This window comes from Perognathus longimembris, chromosome 7, assembly GCF_023159225.1.
Source record: "Perognathus longimembris pacificus isolate PPM17 chromosome 7, ASM2315922v1, whole genome shotgun sequence".
In the NCBI taxonomy this organism is placed as follows: domain Eukaryota; kingdom Metazoa; phylum Chordata; class Mammalia; order Rodentia; family Heteromyidae; genus Perognathus; species Perognathus longimembris.
In genome coordinates this window covers 10,837,924-10,853,304 of record NC_063167.1, presented here as the reverse complement: position 1 = coordinate 10,853,304, position 15,381 = coordinate 10,837,924, and the positions used below count along the sequence as shown (strand labels likewise).

Below are 15,381 nucleotides of genomic sequence, written 5' to 3'. Positions count from 1 at the left end.
TATGTGGTGCTGGGGAATCGAACCCAGGGCCTCATGTATACGAGGCAAGCACTCTTGCCACTAGGCCATATCCCCAGCCCATGGGGTGGCGTGTTAAGAGACATGATTGTGACAAGTGAACACTTACCCACGAGCAATCGAGGGGCTCCTGGGGGGGTCTCTGGCCCCCAGGATCTGACAAGCTGTGTGTCCACCCTCCACCAGCGAGTCGCAGGCCCCCCATCTCCTCTGTCACCCCGGCACCGGTGCTAGCGGGGGCCCAGTCCACCCCCACCGAGAGAAGCAAGAACTGAGAGCCAGTCACCAAGGTGGGGAAAACCGGTCTGTTTGTTTTAATTAAACCAACTGCAAGAAGCCAAGACACAGACAGAAAGAGACCAAGAACAGGATTGGGAGGGGTTTAAAGAAAAGAAATGAGAACCGATGGCCGAGGTGTCGGGGCAGCTGGAGGCCGGGGGGTGGGGGGGGGCGGGCGCCTCCTCACGTCAGCCCCAGGAGCACTGTCAGGGCGAGCACCAGCGTGAGCCAGGCGCCAGCAGGGCCAGATGAGGAACCTGAGCCGGGCGAGCACGGAACAGCGTCAGCACCCACAGACCGGCCCCGGGGACGTCACACTGGACACGCTGGGGGCGGGGAGGGGGGACCTGGGGACAGCGTGGGCTCAGGGGGCCCCCACAAAGACACCCCCGCATCAGTGACTGCAACCCCGGCTGGGCACACGCCCTGCCGCGCGTCTGTGTGCCGGGCGGTGGCTGGTAAGATCATCCACAGGGAGAAGCCAGGCCGCGGCCGCCCGCGCCTGCCATCCTAGCGACTCAGGAGGCCGAGAGCCGACGATCGTGGTTCAAAGCCAGCCCAGGCAGGGAAGGCCGTGAGACTCCTATCTCCCGTGAACCGCCAAAAAAAAGCCTGGAGTGGAGCTGAGGCTCAAGGGGAACAGCACTACGCAGAAGAGCAAGGGGACAGTGCCCCTCCCCCCCCCATCGTCCACAGTGTTGTGGGCGGGGGGCTGGGAGAAGCAGGAGGGCCTGTGTGGCTGGCGGGGCTCGGGTTGGGGTGCGGGGGCGTCTCTGTTTGCAGGGCTCAGCCTCAGTGGCGGAGCCATGCTGCCGACGTCCCCCCCGGCGTCCACGGTGGGTGGGCTCTGGGCTGAGGGCTCACAAGGCCGTCCGTGGTGGTAAGAGGAACAAACGCAGCCCAGCCGGTTGCCGGGGGGCAAAGGGGGGGTGGCTGGGTCTCCCTTTCCTGCTTCATGTAACCCCAACCCCAACTTGGCCTGGCCGGAGGGCAGTGGGCTGCCTGCTGGCGGAGACTTACCATTCGAGTCCTCGGTTCCTCTCGGGATATTTGGATTTTCTGTTGGGGAGGAACAGAAAGAACCAGGGAGTGGGTGGCCCTGGAGCCCCAGCGCAAGGTGCTTCTTCATCTCACACCTCTGGTGCAGTCCCACCTGCACACCACCCCCCCCCCCCCCCCGCCATGTGGAGAATCCGGGGGAAGTGAAGTCACTGTGCACCTGCTAAGCGGCCGAGCTGGGATTCGAACCCGAGTCTCGGGTTCCAAAGCCACTGCGGGTTTAACTGAGCTACACTGCCTCTCTGTGGACGCCCTGTTGAGGCACACTCGAGCGACGTGGGCCCTGGCCGGGCCCTGCTGGGGGGGCGGCTCTGAGCCAGGCCCGTCTCTGGCAACCCCGTGGGAGCCGAGCGAGGGCCCCTTACCGAACACGATGAGCCGGGTGTGCGTGTCGGTGGAGCCCAGGGGGTTCTGGGCCGTGCAGCGGTACATGGAGCCGTTGAGTTCCGCGGGGACCCGCTCTAGCACCAGCTCCTTCCCGTCAAACTCCGCGCTGCCGTCCAGGAGGCGGCTCCCCACCCGCGTCCACGTGAACATGGGCTCCGGGAAGACCTCGTTCTGCTGGGCCGAAGGGGGAACGGGGTCACGGGGGAGCGGGGTCACGGGGCAGCCGGGCAGGTGGAGGCGGGTCTGGCCTCACAGTCCCCTCTCACCGGCTGCCATGACTGACAGGGCCATTTGACAGACCGAGAGCCACTGGAGGTGGCTGGGGTGCAAGGGCGGGGGGTGGGGTGCCCGCACCCCTCCCTCCCACATCTCCAGAGAGACTGACCTGAAATCCACGGACCAGGATCCTCACGGTGTCCCCAACTCGGGCTCGGCTGGGCGTCATCACGATTTAGGTCCTTTAGGGGCAACTGCAGCAAGAGGAAGGTGAGACCAGAGAGGTGGCTAGCAAGGGAAGGAGGGCAGAGCACGCAGAAGAGAAAGTGCCGGGTGAAGAGCCAGTGTCCCAGAGACGGGCTGCTCCTCGGGAGCTCCAGTACTCTGATTATTCGCTGGTCCAGCCGTCCATCCAGCCCGCCCTCCATCCACATATACTCGTAAGCCCTGGCGGCAGGCTAGAACCCAGCTGGCCCCTGGTGATGAATGGTGGTGTGCTCAGGGACAGCTCTCCCCTGGGGCGTTCACCAGCAGTTGGGGAGACACAGGAAGAATGAGCCAAGGTGGCACCCAAGTCAGCAGCCGATGTCCCTCGCTCCAAATGCTCTGACATCGCGCAGGTGAGCTAACAGAGGCCCAGAGAGACAGAAGGGGACTTGCAATGGCCCCATAGCGAGAAAGAGCTGGGGCCTCAATCCAAGTCCATGCGGCCCCCTCTCCCAGGCTGAGCTAACCTGCGGAGACTTCCTGGAAGCCCTGGGTAGGGTTGGGCTGTGGGGGAGCCCAGCTCAGCCCCGCCTGTGTCACCCCCTTACGCCCGCACAGCACACCGCCTGCTAGGCACTCTGGGTCTCCGTGCTGGGGAAGCTTGGCGCCCAAGGGTGTCCAGAGAGCCTTGGGGCCCCTGGGGCCCCTCTTGTTTCACGTAAGAAACAGGCCCGTGGAGAGCCAGAGGCCCGCTCCAGCCCAGCTACAGAGTCAATTGCACATGTTTCCTCACTTTGCAGCCTAGAGGAGTTCATTTGTTCACCCATCCATTCATTTGCTCATCTAACAGTAATGATTAAATGGCCACATGATGGGCTTTGGATCCGGGCTGGGGTCACGGGGTGAAAAGGGCCAAGTACCAGCCAATCCAGAGCTTAACACGCTGGTGAAGACACACAGCCAATGAGCACACCAACCCCAGCCAATGGGCAGCCAGTGACGGGACCGTGAGCAGAGCTAGTGGCTGTCGTCCTCAGAGTGCTTCTGAGTTGCAAAGCTCCTAAACAATGTTCTGGGTGGAGCAAACTTCCAGGGCAGGGCGCTGAGGGGGCGGGGCAGGGAGGTGATGGGCAGGGCGCTGAGGGGGCGGGGCAGGGAGGTGATGGGCAGGGCGCTGAGGGGGCGGGGCAGGGAGGCGATGGGCAGGGCGCTGAGGGGGCGGGGCAGGGAGGTGATGGGCAGGGCGCTGAGGGGGCAGGGCAGGGAGGTGATGGGCAGGGTCCTGTATGGAGTGGGGCAGAAACTAGAAGGGGCAGACCAGGAAGAGAAGGGCAGAGAACTGAATACATGGACCGTCCTGGCGGGGGGGGGACCATCGGGGCTGTGGTGGGGTGTCATTCTCTGTGTTTCTTTGCAGACCACCTCCCCCCGTCGCAGGGTCCCTGTAGGGATGAGCTGTATCCCCTGCCTTGGGCTGACCTGGGCTGGCGGGATCACCCCACCCTTGCTGCCTGAGCCTCCCCGTCCACCCATCGGCTCTCAGGGAGCCTCCAGAGGCCCAGAGACATGAGTGGGCTCCCAGCACTGCCATTTCCTTCCCCTCCGAGTGAGACCAAAGGGCATTCATTAGCCAGCGGCTGCCAGGCCTCTGAAGTACCACAGAGGTGGAGCTGGGTGGGGGGTTCCTCAGGGAGCCAGGGCGGGGAAGGGCGCTTCTGCGTCGTGGTCGCCAGCTGTCCGCCAGCTGAGCGGTTCTCGTCTCCTCTGGGAGATGGCTGAGGTTTCAGGGGCCTGGGGTGGGGGTGGGGAGCACGGGGAAGGGGGCTGGAGATGAGACCAGGACCTGGCACGGGCTTGGCGGGTGCTCATCTTAGGGAGCCACATCCTGGCCCCTTGAAGGCCGGCTGTCCAGTGCCTGCCAAGTGCCAGGTGGTTGGTGCAACACCACGGGTGGAACCACCATCCCGCAGGGACAGGCTGGCTCAGAGGGGGTCCAGCAACCTCTGGCTTTCTTCAGTCCCTCTCTGGTGGGGCTCCCTGGAAGAGGACAGCCCGGCCCTGGGTTGTCTGCTCTTCTCCCGTGGAAGGGCTGCAGGGAGGGCGCCCTGGGCTCAGCCAGCAGAGGGCGCTGAGGGGCACCACTGCCCGGAGGAGGCTGGGCCGGGGGACCCCGGGGGTCCCTTCCTTCCTCGGGTCTCGTTCTCTGCCTCTTTACAAAGCCCTGTCTAATTCCTCCAGGGACGACACCCTTGGGGGCAGAATGACGGACTCTTGTCAGGTTGCTGGCACGCACCAGTCTCCCAGCCTGGTGCTCCTCAGGTCGGGGAGCCCATTTTGCAGGCCTCACAACTGACCCCCTCCGGGTGGACAGTGGCTCCTCCAGGCTCACCGAGCCCAGGTGGGAACGGCCGGCCTTGGAAACACGGGGCTTCAAGGGGAGACTCAGAGCCAGAACCAGAGAAGAGGCCTAGCAGGTGGCTCCTCCACCCCAGGCAGCCCACGCCCCGTCCCTGCAGCGCGGAGCCGCCTGTTTCTGGTGGGCCCTGGGCAGAGCGGATGAGCATAGAGGGAGGGCACCAGAGGGGGCTTCCAGCCCTCACCTCCCCAGGCCCCAGCCCAGCAGCTGCTGGCGAGTGAGCGGGTTTGCAGCAGATGGTCCCCGGCTCCTTCCTGCCTTCCCTCTCTCCCTCTCCTCAGCTTCTGGAAGCCAGGCAGCTGGCATCCTGCGCTCACTCCTCTCCTTACTACCCAGAAGCCCATGCTGCAGCTCCTGGCAGGCAAAGCCCAGCCCCTGCCGACTCCTAGAACTCAAGACAGAACTGACTTTGCACACCCCATTCCATCCTCCCCTGAGCACGGGTAGCACTGTGAGATCCCAAGGAAAAGATCCTCTAGGGAGCCCCGGGAACTTGGGGTGTACATTATGATATCCATCCATCCATCCGCCTACCTATCCACCAATCTATCCATCCACCCATCAATCTATTTGCCATACACTTATTTGCTTATCAGCTCATCCATCAATCCAGATTTTTCATTCTATTCATCCATGTATGCATTACTTTATCACTTCTGTCTATCCACCTATCTACCTACCTGTCATCATTGTTATCCCTCCCTCTCCCCATCCACTCAGTATTCATTCTATTCACTTACACGTCTGTACTCCACCCTACTACATTTACCCATCCATCATTCTATCATCCTTCTACCCAGTATTCGTTGGATCCGTTCATCTGCCCACCCATTAGTCATATCTATCCATCTACCCATCCATCCATCACTATCATCCATCCATCTATCCACCCAGCTGTCCTATTCATTAATCTACTCATCCATACAGTATTCATCTCATCTATCTCTCCCATCCATCCCTCCATCATATTCATCCACCCACCTATCCATCCTTTGATCACTCATCCATTCATTCAACTGTCCATCCAGCATTCATTCTGTTCATCCATCTGCCCATCACTTTATCATATCCATCATCCATCCATCCCATCTATCTACCCACGCATCACTCTTTCAAATCTATCCCTCATTCTATCATCCACCCGTCTATATCTCCATCCATTCATCCAAATGTTCCTTCTATTCATCAGCGATCATTCTATCATACCATACACCCACCTACCCATTAGCCTACTAATCTCTTTATCCACCCACTCATTCATTAGCTCCGTCCCCCAATCCTTCACCACACATCAATTTATATTAGTCGCTTTGCAGGACAATTCTGGGAACATGACACATAGTTCCTGAATAATTAATTACTCTGCCTGTTGCTGGATTCAGCACTCTGTGTGTACTGCTCCCCTAAACCTTCACAACAACCCAAAAAGTCTCACTCAGTAGGCACTACTAATGCATATGGTAGGGGGTCGGTTTGTTTTAAACCTTGCACTATACGCACAGGCCAAGCACAGAGATCATGTCCATGTGCAATTCAGATTCCAGCGGGAGGTCTGGCCGGTTGGGGTTCCAGGCTGTGCCTGAAGCGGGGAGAGAAGGAGGCTGAGTTGGGCAGAGTGCACAAGGCAAGAAGAGTCCTGAAAAATCCCTGACCAGAAAAGGCATTAGGGGTATCTGGGATGAGAATGCTCTAGGCAGAAAGGAGAGCCAGGGCGAGTCACGGAGGGGGGTGTGAGGTTGGTACACTCAGGGGAGGGGAGGGGAGGGAAGCCGAGGCCCGAGCCAATGGAGCAGCAGGGAGATGTAGGGACTAGCACATCTTGGAAGCCAGAGCAAGGAGCTGGGATCTGATTTCTGAGGAAGGCTGTCTGGTGAACTGAGTCTCCCACTCTCCTTCCTATGTGTGTGCTAAAATCCTGATAAAATGTAGCGATCGGCAAATGCGCTGCCTGGAAGCACTCAATCTGATGAACTGCAGTAATGGTGAACAGATGTCACCATTATTCCAATCAGACTGTAGAGCATCGCCACCACTTCAGACAGTCCTCGTGGCTTCAGTCCGTTTGCATTTCCCAAGCTCGGAGCCAGTGACTCAGCAGCGCCTGTCACCCTAGCTACTCAGGAGGCTGGGTTCTGAGGATCGAAGTTCAAAGCCAGCCCGGGCAGGAAAGTCCATGAGATTCTTATCTCCAATTAATCAGCAAAAACCAGAAGTGGAGCTGTGGCTCAAGTGTTAGAACACCAGGCTTGAGGGGGGGAAAAAAAAACCAAAACAGCTCACGGACAGTGCCGGCCCAGGACTGGCACAAAATAAAATGAAAACTAAACTAAAATGTCCACTTTCCATAGGTAAGGGCTGCTTCGTTTCTCTCAGGAGACCTCATTGTCTTGGCCTGGAAGTTGACAAGATGGATTCTCCCAGCAAATCATACAGATGTGTCGTCTGGTGTTTCGGTTTAACCTCCCGGGGTCTGCCGCCATCCAAGCCCGCGTCAGAAGCTCGTTCACAGGAAACCACGGGCATAAACAAACCACAACTTTGTCTGCTTGCTTTCCGAACTATGGATGCTTGAATTATTTGCAGATGATTGTAAAATTAATGGACATCCAAGTGTTTGTTTTGTGCTCTCTGTGTGTGTGCGTGTGCGCGCGTGCGTGCGTGCGTGCCTGCCTGTCTGTCTGTCTTTGGGCTTGTACTCAGGACCTGGGTGCTGTCCTTTAGCTTTTTCACTCACAAGTGGAGCTCTACCACGTAAGCCAACACCTCTGCTTCTAGCTTTTGGGTGATTAATTGGAGATACAAATCTCATACATTTATTTGTCTGTCTACAATGACCTCAGACCTCTCTCTTCAGATCTCAGCCTCCTGGGTAGCTAGGATTACAGGTGTGAGGCACTGGTGCTTGGTAGCATGCCTAACTCTTAATGGGTATTTTATTTACTTTTCATTTTGAAGCAGAATCTCCTTACATCGGCCCAGGCTGGTTTTGAACTCCTGATCATCCTGCTTCGACATCCCAAGTGCTGGGATTATAGGCATGCGCCACCATACCTGGCTTTATTTTTCATTCCTTTTGGATGAATACTTAGAAGTGGAACTGCTGGGTCATCAACGAGGCTTGTCAGAGGCTGCCAGTTCTTCTGAGTAGCAGGATGACAGGCAATGCATGGAGGGTTCTGACCGTTCCATATCCTTGTCAACATTTGATAGCGTCAGTCTTTACAATCTTATCCAGCCCGTTGGTTAAGAAATGCTGTCTCGTGGCAGTTTTCATCTTTATTTCCCTGGTGATCCTAGCATGTGAACATTTTTAAATCTCGTGATATTGAAAGTGGGCTATCTGATATGTTCATTCATTATGTATCCTGGGTACAAATGCTTTCCTGGAAAGTATTTTCTTTTCTTTGTCAGTTGTCACACCTCAGGGACTGGGCGCTGTCCCTGAGTCTCTTGGTGCTCGAGGCTAGCGCTCTACCACTTGAGCCACAGCACCACTGGCAGTTTCTGAATGGTTAACTGGAGGCAGGAGCCTCCCGGGACTTTCCTGTCTGGGTTGGCTTTGAGACAAAATCCTCAGCTCTCAGCCTCCTGAGTAGCTAGGATTACAGGTGTGTGAGGCCCCGGCACCTGACTTGGTGAGTATTCTCTGTCTTTGTCTCATTCAGCGCCTCTCTCTCTCTCTCTCTCTCTCTCTCGTTTGCTTCTTCATTTTCTTAAGGATGCCTTCCCATGAAGCAGGAGCCTTGAACTTTGATTCAATCCACTTGATCCACTCTCAGGTTTTCACTTAGTGTTACAGGAGAGCACTTTAGGGAACCCGCCATAAGGATGTTTTCCTGTATTTTCTTCTAGAAGCTCTCACACTCTGCCCACAGTTTGCTCCAAATTAACTTGTGTGGGCACATGTGGGCACACAGTTGGGGGGGGAAGGGGGGTTCATTCACCTCTCCCTGCCCCTGCCACTTGTTAAAAAGAACCCTCTCTGCTCCCTGAGTAGCCTTGGGGTCTCGGTGGATACAAACGAATGAGCTCTCTACCTGTTGGTCTGTTTGCAGGCTGGGTTCTGAAGCATCGATCGCTGTCCACACCGGAGGCTCAGAGCTGGGGTGGGGGGGAGTCCTGACCTGACTCAGACGTGAAGCCGACCAGTCCAGGTAGAGAGAGGGGCAGGGCAGAAGTGGAAACAGAGAGAGGGATTTGGGGGGACCGGATGGCTTCAAGGTGACCATGAGCTATGGCAGGTCTTGGGGGGGGGGGTGGATGTTGCAAGGCCAGGCTGGAGGGTCGGGGGCTGGCTTGGGCGGAGGACTCAAGAAAAGAGTGAGAAGTGTGGGTGTTACAGAGGTCACTTCTCTGGGCCTCAGTTTCCCCACCTGCCAGCCACTGCCTGCCCTGTGGCTTATCATAAGCGTCCAGGCAGCTCATGTAAGAAAAGCCGTGGTGGGCACCGTGCCAGTAGCTCCCGCCTGTAATCCTAGTACTCAGGAGGCTGAGATCTGGAGGATTAAGGTTCAAAGCCAGCCAGGGCAGAAAAGCCCATTAGACCCCATCTCTAACATAACCAGAAAATAAAAGCTGGACCGGAGGCATGGCTCAACGGGTAGAGAACTAGCCACGAGCAAGGCAGCTGAATGACAGCGCAAGGCCCTGAGTTCAAGCCAGACAGAAGGACAAAAAGCCAATCTGGTAGACAGTAGTTACATCACACATGTTAGCTCTCGCTACGCTGCGTGGGCAAGGGGCCTGCGGGAACCTCTGGGTCACTTGAAAAGGCCGTTATGGTGAGGAGTGGAGAGGGTGTTAAGAAATCCCAGCCCTGCTAGTAACCCGGGGCCAGCAGCCCCACCAGCTCGTCTCTAAACTGAGGCTCTGTGCTGGGCTACAGGGAGAGCTGACCTCAGGCTTTGCGTGTGTATCCCTGGCGCACAGCAAGCTGCTACAGGCGCAGCAGCCCTGCACGCCCCCTGGTGGTGAGGAGAGGGCGAGCCTCCAGCAGCCCAGCTTAAAACAAACGCGTGCTGGCAGCTCAGGCCTGGGCTCGGGAGGCTGAGATCTGAGGATCCCGTCTCAAAGCCAGCCCGGGTAGGAAAATCCATGAGACTCTTTCCTCCAGCAACAACTGAAAAGTCAGAAGTGGAGAGGTGTTGGTTCAAGGGCAGAGCACCAACCTTGAGTGAAAAAGCCACATGAGAGTGTGAGGCCTTGAGTTCAACCCTGGTGTACACACACACACACACACACACACACACACCACGCACACACACCATGGAGGCACGGGCTACAGGCCGTGCTTTGCCCCAGAAAGCCACTGGCTACTGCAGGAGATCAGGTATTTCCGGGGTCAGAAGATGGGTTGTAGAGGCTGAAACTCGGAGTCCACGAGGTGAAAGGTGACTCTTGCAGGCCGCGGTGCCCCTCCCTGCCCTGTCCTCTGTATGCCCACACGTATGAGCATCCGGTTGTCCGTCGCGTGCATGTCCAGCCAAACACTTCACCGCGGGGGGTCGGGGGGGAGAGTCCCCAATGGGCTGGATTTTGAGCCTGAGCTGGCCCTGACCGGCTGGTCCTGTTTGCCCACCTCTCCCACGCTCCTCGAGATCATGGGGCTTTGGGCCCACTGGGCAGGCTGGAGGGACCCCTTCCCTGCCCTCTGTGTGCCTGACCCCAGCCCAGCGACAGGCAGCCCCCTGGCCTGGCCCGGCCTCGGGCCACGCGTCAGGTGAACCTTCTATGTTCTAGAGCGTGACCTGGAAACCTGGGGCTTGAACTCAGGGCCTGGGCTCTGTCCCCGTGCCTCTCTGTGTTCAAGGCCAGGGCTCTACCACTTCCGGCCTTTTCTGAGTGGTTTATCGGAGATTAGAGTTTCACCCACTTTCCGACCCGGGCTGGCTTCAAACCGCGACCCTCAGATCTCAGCCTGCTGAGTAGCTAGGGTGACAGGCGTGAGTCACCTACCGATGCCCAGCTCCTGGAAACCTTTGATGTGTCTCCCAACACACTTCCCCTGAGCTCTGGTGTTCCTGTGGGTCCTGCAGACCCCCCGAGTTCTAGAACCTTCCATTCCCTGCAGCGCAGGTAGCAGGCCCCCTGCCCGCCTCCTTCCCATCTCTCTGGATTCCGGCAGCGTGGAGCCCCCCCCCCCATGGCCGGTGCCCCACCCCCCCCCACAGCTCCACACGGGGGTGGCGGCCCAGAGCCCCGGCCGGGCTTACCCAGCGTCACCTCAGCCTGCATGGGCATGGACAGTGCCGGGTGCTTGACCTCGCAGCTGAACAGGGCCTCGTTGTCGATCTGCGGGTTCAGGGTCCAGGTGAGCAGCGCCCGCACCTCCACCGTGCCGTCGCTGCCCGGCGTGCGCCGGTGGTGCAGGAAGTAGACGGGCTGGGCGCTGTGCACCCAGCGGGGAAACTCGCGGCTCACCACCGTCTCGGGAACGTTCTCGGTGGTGGGCTGCGGGAGGAGGCCGGGGTCCGGGGTCAGGCTGCGGGCGGGCGCTCCGTGGAGGGGCCGTGTCCGGCGCGGTCCTCGGCGTCCACCAGGGGACAGCGACCTCTGCACCTTGGTGTCGTCCAGGTCGCGGTGCAGGAGGCCGCGGAAGGGCCTGCTGTCCTGGAGGGGCCCCGCGCTGGCCGCGGGGGGCTCGGAGAGGGGCACCGCGTCGATGGGCTCCCCGTCCCGCTTGAAGTACACCTGGGGGGCGGGAGCAGGCTGCGGGTGAGTGACCTTGAACGCCCCCCACGGGCTCGACGATGGGCCGGACAAGGGGGCCGCGCTGCCGTCCAGCACCAGCCCTGCCTGGCCGTCACGGGGGTGGACCCCCCAGTGCCGCCCTCCACACCCCAAGAACGCTGCCCAAATCAGAATGGCCTCATGCCCTGACTGTACAACACCTTAAGACGAACAACAAAGTTACACTCGCACGCAAGAAGAAACCCCAAGAGCTGCTGCCAGCAACCCGGTGCGGAGGGCCTGGTTCCCAGCCTCGCCCAGCCCAGGAGACCTAGTGCCTCAGTTTCCAATCTGGCGAAGAGGAAGATGGCCCAGGGGTTCACGCCCGTCATCCCAGCTACTCAGGAGGCTGGGATCTGCGGGTCACGGTTCAAAGCCACCGCGGGCAGGAAAGTCAGTGGGCCTCCTATTTCCGGTTGAGTAGCAAGAAGCTGGAACTGGCGCTGTGGCTCAGGTGGTACAGCACCAGCCTCGAGCAAAAAAAAAGCCAAGCAAGAGTGCAAGGTCCCAAGTTCAAGCCCCAGTACTTGTGCACACAGCAAGAGGAGTAAGAATCTCCCCGGGAATTCTGAGTCCTTAGCTGAAGGCATGGGGGTGGAAGGGGCTTCGGAGAAGAATGAGCAGTGCTCCCCAGGGCCTGGCCCCCGGGCCTGGGCCTCCGGTGTGGTCCACACTCACCTGGGGGGCCACGGGGGTAAGGGGAGTGTATAATTAGATATGAGGGAATAAATAAGACACCGGAGAGGAAGATGGATGCTACTGGTGTGTGTGTGTGTGGTAAAGTGACAGAAAACAGGTGTGGCAAATTCAAGTATGCGAGGCAGCATTTAATTTTTTTTTCTTGCCAGTCCCGGGCCTTGGACTCAGGGCCTGAGCACTGTCCCTGGCTCCTTTTTGCTCAAGGCCAGCACTCTGCCGCTTGAGCCACAGCGCCACTTCTGGCCATTTTCTATATATGTGGTGCTGGGGAATCGAACCCAGGGCTTCATGTATACGAGGCGAGCACTCTTGCCACTAGGCCATATCCCCAGCCCGACAGCATTCAATTTAATTTGCTGCCTTTTCATTTTGGTTCATGCACCCAGAGGCCTGGAGGGATTGGAGATACATATCTTTTTTAAAAAAATAAGTCAGATAAATAAATCTAGAGGAGACAGGGAGAGAGGAGGGCAGGAACCGGTGGTGGGGAGGGAGACGGTAGGGTGGGCAGGGAGGGGGAGGGGGAGCTTGGAGTTTGTCAACTCTGGAGCAGAGTCTCACATGCACAGGACAGGACAGCTTGCTTTGGGGGTTTTCTTTACCCCCCCCGCCCCCCATTTTCCTTCTTAAGTGCTTTAAAATAGGTGTGTCCTTTATATGTGGGAATGTCTCTCAAGTCCTAACGTCCCAGACAGACGTAGATGCCTGGAATGTGGGAGGCACCTATATCCATGGAGAGGGAGTGGGGGGGGGCGGGGGAGGGCTGAGTGTCTTGTTACCATGTCTTCAGTGGCAGGTGAGTCTGGGGGGGGGGCTCCCCGCGGCCTCAGTGGGTGAACCCTGCCTCCCAGCCCCCTCCCCCCCCCCCCCCGACAGGCCCTGCAGGTGGCCTTGGAGAGGGGTCCTCGCGGGGGAACTGACCCATGACCTCTGCCGGCCACTCCCCCTGCCCCGCCCCTCCGGACCCGGTTCCTCCCTGCAGCAGTGCAGTGCGCAGCCCTGCCCCGGGTGCTCGCCCCTCGCCTGTTTGAGGTTCTCAATGTGGGTCCCTCAGGGTTCCTCGGGGGTGACGTGTCCTCCCTGCTTCAACGTTGGACCCCAGGGGGCTGGGGTGACAACACTGAACAACCCCGATGGTGTCCTGTCGCGTGGGCCACCTTGCAGAGGCGGACGCGGAGGGGAGCGGGCTTTCCTCAGGAGGCAGGAGTGCGTGTGTGTGCACACGTGTGTCGCACGAAGCAGAGGATGGGGGGACTTACCATGGGCGCCGGCTTCCCTCCCGACACGATGCAGACCAGCGTGAAGTTCTGGGCTTGGTAGCGGCTGAACGGGGCGGGCGAGTCTGCGGCCCACCACTTCGATGGAGGTGGGGGGAGCTGCCGGGGAGAAGCGGAGACGGGGCTCAGCCGCGGCCAGCGGGGCTGGGGCACCGGGCTCCCACAAGGCCCCTTGCTGGACACACAGACCGGGGTCCTGTCCTCCTGGAATGGAGGGGTGACATGGACACCGAGGGGCATTCCCGTGTGGGAAAGGGGACCGGAAGCCAGGACTGCGCTGCGTCCGAGGAAACAACAGTGGACCAGAGACGGAAACACAGACAGAAGGAGAGGCAACACGTGCAAAGGCCCTGTGGTAGGCTGCTGTGCGTGTGTGTGTGTGGCCGGGCAAATGGGCAGCGCACGCACGCGCGCGCGCACACACACACACACACACACACACACCAGCAACTCCTCCCACCAACCAGGGCCATCCTGCGCCCCTCTCTAGAGTGCTAGCCCGCTGACCAGCTCACCACCAGCAAAAGCCTTTGTCTTCTTTCTCCAGAAGGCTGTAGGGAGCCAGGTCAAGTTTTAAGCGAGAGCAGGGGTGCACCAGAACTTCACAGTGTGAACGTCCCGGTCATCAGAAGACGCCGGCTGGGACTCAGGGGTGGGGGTGGATGGAGCGAGACACCGCACCTCCCACAATCCCTTCACACACGCACCATGTTCCTTATTCCTTTCCTTTCCTTTCGTCAGTCAGGAGGCTTGAACTCGGAGCCTGGGAGCTGTCCTGGAGCTCTTTTGCTCAAGGTTAGTGCTCTACCGCGTGAACCACAGCGCCGTTTCTGGTTTTCTGGTGGTTCACTGGAGATCAGAGTCTCACAGACTTCCCTGTGCGGGCTGGTTTTGAACCGCGAATCCTCCGATCTCGGCTTCCTGAGTAGCTGGGTTGACAGGCATGAGCCCCCCCGAGCATCAGCCCATTTTCTTCGCTGAAGTTGGTTTATTGTGCTTGGTGCTCCCCCCCTCTCCCCGCCCACCTCTGGTCCTCTCCTCACTCACTGTCAAAGCCTGGGCCCTGGGGGCCCTGTGGATAGTGGAAAAGGCTGGATCCGGGTCCCAGATACGTCACTAGCCTTCCCCAGCCCCGTGTGCTTGAGCCTATGACCCAAACTGCCAGCCTCAGTCCTCCGCTGTGCTAGGCAGACACGGCTGCGGGGCAGATGGGCAGGGCCGGACCCCCGGGTTAGGAACTTGCTACGCTAGGATTTCCTGTCCTTGCTCCAGCCTCCCCTCCTCAGCGGGAAGCCGCTGGCTGGGAAGCCAGGCCTCGGCCACGTGCAGCTGGGAAGGAGCGCGCGGAGAGGGCGGGCCTTCCCCGCGCCGCCGGAGCTTTCCACCCCAGCTACGTTTAATTACATCCGACAGACATTTCCCGACACGAACGCGCTGCCGGGCACGGCGCCAGAAGGAGCGAGCTGCAGGTGGCCGGCGATGACACGGCTCCCGCGTGGAGAAGCCGCGGGGCCGCGTGGACAGCGGCGGCCTCCCCGGCGGCGCTGCGTGAAAGCCCGGGGAAGGGCGGCCAGGTAGGAGGTGATCCTTCTCGGTTCGCTCAGCCGCCGCCACGTGTTGCCAGCCAGCAAGAAACAGGAGGTAACGGAAGACACAATGGATGGAGGGTTGTAATTAAATGTGAGCGTGCACACGCGGAACAGATGGTGAGTGGGGTAGGGATTCCGAGAAAGGCAAAAAAAAAACAAAAAAACCCAACAGTGTAATTGAACACTTCCATGACCTGGAAAAGTTACAGACGCTGCAGTTTAACTTTTTCCATAAGTGAGCACTGGTGCTGCTTCTGGGGCTTGAACTCCGGGCCCAGGCGCTGTCCCTGAGTTTGTTTCGGCTCAAGGCTGGCACTCCGGCACTTGGACGCACATGCGGCTCCATTTCTGGCGTCTTGGTGGTTGGTTGGAGATCAGAGTCCTCATCCGTGGTTTCCGCCTGGGCTGGCTCTGAACAGCCTCCGGTGTAGTTGGGGTTAAATAAGCCCGCGCTTATTTAAAAAGCAAACTTGACGTTTACGCACGAGCCGTTGCATCGTGCTGC

At 59.0% G+C, this 15,381-nt stretch overlaps 1 protein-coding gene across 1 annotated transcript in view; it reads right to left on the bottom strand.

Annotated features, from left to right (window-relative positions):
• Positions 1-309: 309 nt before the first annotated feature.
• The window catches only part of Igsf21 (immunoglobin superfamily member 21), a 162,287-nt gene continuing 147,215 nt past the window's right edge, over positions 310-15,381 (bottom strand). Inside the window, 8 exon segments of the mRNA XM_048349827.1 lie at positions 310-554; positions 1,318-1,356; positions 1,722-1,914; positions 2,129-2,193; positions 2,196-2,213; positions 10,795-11,272; positions 13,270-13,359; positions 13,361-13,386. Coding sequence (XP_048205784.1) covers positions 481-554; positions 1,318-1,356; positions 1,722-1,914; positions 2,129-2,193; positions 2,196-2,213; positions 10,795-11,272; positions 13,270-13,359; positions 13,361-13,386 — 983 coding nt within the window. The 3' untranslated portion in view covers positions 310-480.